Here is a 6,730-nt window from a genome sequence, read left to right as displayed (position 1 = left end):
CTCCGCCCCCAGGGACCACTCTGCCTCTGGCAGGAGGCGCGGCGGCGACCGGGGCCTTGCCGCAGCGCGCACCTTGAGGGTCGGGTACTCCTGCACCTTCAGGGTCATGGACAGCTGGGCCGCCGACTCCTGCACCGCCATCTTGGGCCGCCCCAGCGGAGGAGGATAACGCGCGGCACGCCGGGTAGTGACGTTGAGGAGGGCGGGGCTAGAGGGGTGTGTCGCGCATCTATACCAATCTTGTCGCCCGGTCGCCCGGCTGCGGAAGAAGGTTCGGACCAATCAGTGCTGGTCTTTCCGGACTCGGCCAATCGGCGGCAGTCTTGGAAGGCTGGAGTCTACAGCGGGGCGGTAGGCTGTGAGCTAGGCGCACTGGACGAGCCCAGGGTGCACTGACTAGCCCTGTGGTCCGCCTGGCAGGTCACTATCTGTGGCCGTCACCCTTTTGGAACCACCTATTGTGGCAGTCACATCGAGGTCACAGTCGTGGCCATCACCTCTTGTGGCGGTCGCCCCAGCTGGTGGCCAATTCCTTGGTGATTACCCCTTGTGGCTTTCGCCTCTGCTTGCGGCCGCCTCTCCTGGCACTGGCTTCTCGAAGTTGTGCTCCCTGCTTGCGACGCTGTTAAAACGTCCCTGACCACACCTGCATCGAGGAACTACTTTGCGTTTCCAGATTACTGCTTGCTGGAGTCCTGGCATGGAACCCTCGCTTCTCTGTTGGAAGAGCTGAGCCCCGGAGTCCGAGCCGACAAGCACAGAGTTCCAGAGCGGGAAGGCCTGTGCTCCTTGGCCCTGCCTCCAGTGGTACTGTTTTGTTTCCTCTCTTCCATATTCTCATACTTTCAGGTTTCACCAGTCTTTCCTGCCCCCCTTTTTAAAATTAAAAATGAAATTAAGCTTCCCTGATTAGGAAATGACTTCCGCATTAAGCCTTCTCTGGTGTTTCATAGAACTCATTTCTAAGCGATGTGTTGTATTAGGTGGTGTTAGAGGAAACCCGGGAGCTTTCTTCACCAAGCTGGAAGAACAACGCCAGCCCTTCCTTTACAGCCATGCATAGCAAGTGGTGGGGTTGAGACATGCGGGAGTCCACCCCCGTGTGGCTGTAGCCTCCTCACCCAGGAGTTTCTGTACATATGCACACATCTTGACAATGCAGCTTAGTGAATTTTTGCCCAGGGATGTCTCTGTGGAGCAGCGCACTGGTCAGGGTCACCTGGTCACCTCATTGCTTAAACTAGGGTGTGGTGGGGAGGGTCGCACAGAGATGCCAGAGCCACTCTTAGCACTCCACAAACCCCCCGGGCCTCAAGAACTTGTGCCTGAGCCCAGGACAAAGACCCACACTTCAGGTTCCCCATCTCTGGTTAAAACTTCTGATGAACCCTTAGAATCCAAAGTCTGAGTGGCCCAGTCTGAGCAGCGAGTGCCAGAGAGGAGGGCCAAGCAGCACCATGAGCGTCTCCTGTGAGCCTAACCTTCTGGAGGGCCTTCCTGGCTCCCTTGTCTCAGCCAGGGAGATATGCTGTCTTAGCCATCTTACTGACACTGCAGGGACTCTACACCAATGGCCCTACTTCCATCTCTCAGAGCACCTGGTACTTAGAGGCCCCTGTCCATGCCACTGAGCAAGGTACAGGCACAGAAGCCACTGCTGTGGGCCTGGGTGAAGAGAAGCAGCTTTGCTGCACCCACTGGCAAGTAGGCCCGGAGCTCTGGGCTCCAACCTGCCTCGCAGTCAGTTAAGGTCAGGGAACCTGTGGAAAGGGGCGGAGACTGCAGACTAGATGCAAGGGGGCATCAGGGCTTCATGTAGGTCGGAGGGTCAGCATGCTACCTGCAGGCCCATGCTTGCCTTCTTTGGGAACACTGCCCTGCTCTGGAGATCCAGAGCCTGTGATGTCGAAAGGTCAGGGACCGGGCAAACTGACCCTGCGCATAGTCTTTCTGGAAAAGCCGGTTTCAAACCATCAGCAAGTGGATTCTGGGAAAGCAATTTAAGCTCTTTGTTATTTGAGGAATTATGTCTGCATGAGCCCAGGCTGTGGTGAACACAACTGTCAGAAGGAACCACTCTGATTCCTTCACAGAATCACACTGCCACGGGACATGCTCTGTCATCTTCCCAGCTGAGGGTTCTGTGAGCTGGAAATGCCCTAGGGTTCACATCTCTTGGGAGGAGGCTGGCACCTGCCAGTTCTGTTTAAAAGTGTAATGCTTGAATAAAGTCTGTCTCTTACATCAAAAAAAGACCACATGTAGGAGTGGTTTATTGGCAAAAACAAAACAAAACATGATTTTATTTTCCCTTAAAATTATTTAGTAATACAACCTATAATTAGTTTCTATGATTAGCTAGGGATTGAATACACCCAGACCACATAATTGTTATTTTCTCAACATCTGCTTATAAATGTTTCCTAGGAAATGGCCTCTGGGCTGGCTTGTGGCTGGAGGCCAGAGGCCCTGCCTGGACAGCCAGGCGCCCAGGGCAGCCTCAGGGACCCCGAGGGGCTCTGCCAGGGTGGACCCTGGGGTCTGAGCTCCTTCCTGTGCTCAGAGATCACAGACGTTACTTCTGGAAGGCGGCGTGGGCCCTGAGTGAAAGGCTGGGCTCCGGACAAGGAGAAGGTCCTGAATCCTGAAACGCTCCTCTTGGAGATCCCGTGTGGAACCTTCGCTTCCCTGTTGGAAGAGCGGGGCTCTGGCGTCCAAAGCCGGCTTGCACATGGGAGGTGCCACCTGTCCGGGCTGTGGGGCACATGAGCCCACCCATGGAGATTAAAGACATGAGGAGATGCATGAGGGGGTGCTCCCGCAGCAGGCAGAGGTCACTCACCCTATGGTTCCTTGGCTATAAGTTTTGGGGAGAAGGATGTGACCAGGTGATAGCCTGAGTTCATTTAAGTTTTCTTCTTACCTGGGGACCAAATGGGTGGAATTTGCCTGCTGTTTTCCTACCTCTCAGCACTGAGCCCAGAGATAACTAGAGAGGATGCCCATAAAATAGCTACTAAAACTGCCAACACAAGGTCGTGAAAACCTTGCAAAGGGCAGATGAATGCAAGTGACACCCTTGACAGCAGTGCCTCACCTGGAGGATAACAAGGCGCCCGCTAGAAGCAGTAACTTCCTTTCTCCAGCATCAAAGAGCAGGCAGACCTCGCTGCAGTCTCCAAGAACAGCGACCCAATGTGTGGAGAAAATACAGGCTGACGTGCTCCGCTCAAAAGATGAGGGCATGGACCAGGGATTTAGTTCAGTGGTTCTGCTGCCTGCCTCACAAGCACAAGGTCCCGAGTTCAATCCCTGGTTCAAAAGAAAAAAATGGGGGCAGGCTGGAGTGTGGTTGGGGCAAGACATGTCACTGGGGTTCAGGCCCCAGCAACATAGACGAAGGAAAGAAGGAAAAAGAGAAAGAGAAGAAAGGAGAAGGAAAAGACCACCACAGCAAAAAAGCAAGCAGAAATAAAAAAAAAAGACATAGCCAGAAATTACAAGGTTAGAGAATTTTAAAAGTTGCACCAAGTCTACACACACACACACACACACACACACACACACACACACACACACACATGTAAAGTGATTGTTTAGAATGTAGAATAGACAATTCCACCCGCTGACCTTTTAAGATGCCAGATGTCATACCTAGGCAAGGCGAAGCATGACGAAGGGGAAACTGTCTCAGCCTTGCAAGAATTACAGCTCTCTGTTCTGAGTCACCTTGTGAGGTGTGCAGTAATTCCAGGAGGCCCTGTGCACCTGCCAGCGGGCCCCTGGCAGAGGGAAGCCAGCCCTTGGGTTCTGTGTGGCTGCTCTTCATGTCCACACCTTTCCGAGACGTGGGCCAAGGGCAGAGGTGGTCACATCTGGTTGATTTGCAGCTAACCGAGTGACAGTATCACCTGTTTATGTTCTGTGTTAAGGTGTTGCTGTAGGCTGGGCATCATGGGATCTGTAGTCCCAGCTACTTGAGGGGTTCAGGCAGGAGGATCACTCGAGTCCAGGAGTTTATACCAACTTGGGTGATAGTGAGATCCTGTTTATAAACACATACATACATACATGTTTATTATGTTGTTTTTCCATGGGAGTATCATTTATCCACGACAGAGTGCTAGAACTTAAGTGCCAGTGTCACCATCCCCACCATCTGCTTCTGCTTTCTCACTCCCACAAGCAGCTGAGAGTTGTTTTGCTAGACTCAGATAGAAATCATGAATCGGCAAAGTGCAGCTTTGTGAGGCACCGCTGTTTTACCTCTGCTGGCTGCTGGTCTCTGCTACTGATCTTGTTGTCTGCTGCTCTCTGAGCTCTTCAGAGTGTATTGCTCTTTTCTTTAAAACAATGGCTGTGTCCATACTACTCAGAATAAGAATTCCGAATAGATTTACAGGACTTTCTGATTGCACACTACCTGAGAAATAAATCACAAGCAGACTCAAAGGCCCACGCAGCTAGGCTATATTTAAACAGAACCTGCGCTGCACCACTGGGAAAGTCAGGACAGCAGAGGGAGCCCTTTGAGTCCAACCCGGAAGTGTGAGGGAGCACTGCTTATACAGCAGCTGCAGGCCTGCTATTGACCCAAGTGCAGGCCTGTGATTGGTCCAAATCCAATTGTACTTCTTAAATTTGAGCCTACTGGATCAGGGATGACATTCTGGGTGGGGGATTCAGGTCAGTTGTTTGATTGACAGCAGTGTCTCCATATAGTGGCAAGGCTGTAACCAACCTACTCTTCTGGGAGCCAGCTGTGTTCATCCCAGCTCAGTGGGTTTGGGAGTTTGGGGAATGTTAATAACAGGCCCAGATCCCTCCCTGATCTCTGCCACTTTAGGGGTGGTGTGCCCTCCCCCACTTATTTAGTGTCTGGAATGTCAGGGGCAGGCACAGGGCACTACAACCACCAGCCAAGCTGAGCCTCCTGTCGGTGACTGCTAAGTCACCTGGGAGGATGGTGAGCAGATCCATGGCTATGTGGGAAAAAGGCCCCTGGGCTGCGAGGCGTGACTGTCCCTTCCCCCACAAGCTTCTCACATGTCTGAGGTTCCCACTGACCTTCTTTCTGTCCCTAATTGGTAAGCATACGATGTCCAATGTCCATCCCAGGCTCTGCAGGGCCAGGCTGGAAAGACAGTGGGCAACTGCAGTGTGCTGAGGGCCAGGCCAGGCAGATAAGAGGAAGTGAAACCAAGTCCTGGGCAGCCCAAGCCTACACTGCAAGGTGCAGAGGAGGCCAGCAGCCAACAATGCACATTTAGTCTGGGCCACGCCAGGATGCATGTTATGGGGGGTCGCATTGCACCCCAGAGCAGGCCAGCTCAGGATTGAAGACGGGAAAGGACAGTTGTCCAAGAAGCTCCGCCATGGTGCAGGGTGAGCCATGGTCACATTTAGAGGGGGCCACAATGGAGGTGCAGGGAGGCACCTTTCCAAGAAAAGAACAGGACCTCTTCAGGAGCACAGACCCTGTGTGCGGGGTAGGCGGGCCAAGGATGGTGCTTTGGGTGGTTGCATGTCTGGGCCAAGGATGGTGTTGGCCAGTGCAGACACAGTGGGGCCCAGCTGCCTGAGCTCCTCCAGAGGCCAGGAGGATGGCAAGGGAGAGATGCCGGAGGATGCTGTGCCTGGGAATAAGCCCACTGTCCCGAGCCAGGGACAAATTTGATTTCTAGCCTTAAACACACCACCTCCCTGGCCCAGTGGGCACCCTCTTGCAGTCTTGTCTTCCTGATGGCCCAGCACCATGTCTTGGCCGCACAGGAGGACCGGTTGTCACATCAGGGATCCTGTGCTATTTCCCCCACAGGTTCCCACGCCCCTCCCACTGGACTCAGAGACTCCCAGCTTGATCCTGGAGGCCAGACAGTGGTGAGAAGGTTGGGGAAAGACACTCCGGCCTCTTCCCCAGGTGGCAGAATTGAGGGGCTGGGAGGAGGGAGGGCTGGTACCCCCATCAGGGCCACAAGAGGCAGCAAAGGTGGCAGCCATGGATGTCCTGGGCCATTGCTCCATGACCCAGTCACAGGCTGAGCTGGATCCTGTCTGTGCTGCAAAGCCGAAGGTACAAAGGGACTTAAACCAGCCTGAGCTGCATAATGAATTCAGGGCCAACCTAAACTATGAAGTGAGACCCTGTCTCAAAAACAACAACAACAACAACAAAATAGAGCGAGATGTGCATAATGAATTCAGGGCCAACCTAAACTATGAAGTGAGACCCTGTCTCAAAAACAACAACAACAACAACAAAAAAAAACCCAAAACAAACCAAAACCACACACACACACACACACACACACACACACACGCACACACGCACACACGCACACAGAGTCCTCAAAGCCTAGAGTAGACTCCCTGTGCGCCACCAGCCAGCAGTCCACAGGCCCAAGCCAGAAATGGAGGCTTTGAGTCTGCCTTTTCCTGGTGGTTTCTGTGCAGTCCTCCCAAACATCTTCAAAGTCACTGCTATTACCTAGCAGCTAATGGCCACCCCTCAGGCCTCTCCACAGACTGTACCCCAGGCAGCAGGCCTGTGTCACAGTGTCACAGCGTCACAGTGCAGGGCCTCTCTCCCTGCAAGGCCCTGTGGGATGGACTGCTCAGAGGGAGGAGGACCCAGCAGGAGGCCACAGTCAGTGGCTCTGTGGGAGGGAGAAGGAAGAAGCAGGCGGAGGAAGTCACTGACCTCTCCGTCCTACCTCCCTGCCCAGCTCAG

At 53.6% G+C, this 6,730-nt stretch overlaps 1 protein-coding gene across 2 annotated transcripts in view; it reads right to left on the bottom strand.

The window, feature by feature from the left end:
• Maea (macrophage erythroblast attacher, E3 ubiquitin ligase) overlaps window positions 1-230 on the bottom strand; it is a 33,226-nt gene extending 32,996 nt beyond the window's left edge. For both annotated transcript variants that reach the window (XM_010641678.3, XM_010641677.3), the window contains exon 1: window positions 73-230. In XM_010641678.3, the coding sequence (XP_010639980.1) occupies window positions 73-141 (69 nt within the window). In that variant the 5' untranslated portion in view covers window positions 142-230. The remainder of the gene's footprint in view (window positions 1-72) is intronic.
• Between the last annotated feature and the right edge of the window lie 6,500 nt (window positions 231-6,730).

This window comes from Fukomys damarensis, unplaced genomic scaffold (genome assembly GCF_012274545.1).
Source record: "Fukomys damarensis isolate Sample0158 unplaced genomic scaffold, DMR_v1.0_HiC HiC_scaffold_35, whole genome shotgun sequence".
Taxonomy (NCBI): domain Eukaryota; kingdom Metazoa; phylum Chordata; class Mammalia; order Rodentia; family Bathyergidae; genus Fukomys; species Fukomys damarensis.
The sequence above is the reverse complement of the archived record's forward strand: the minus strand, read 5'-3'. Positions and strand labels throughout refer to the sequence as shown.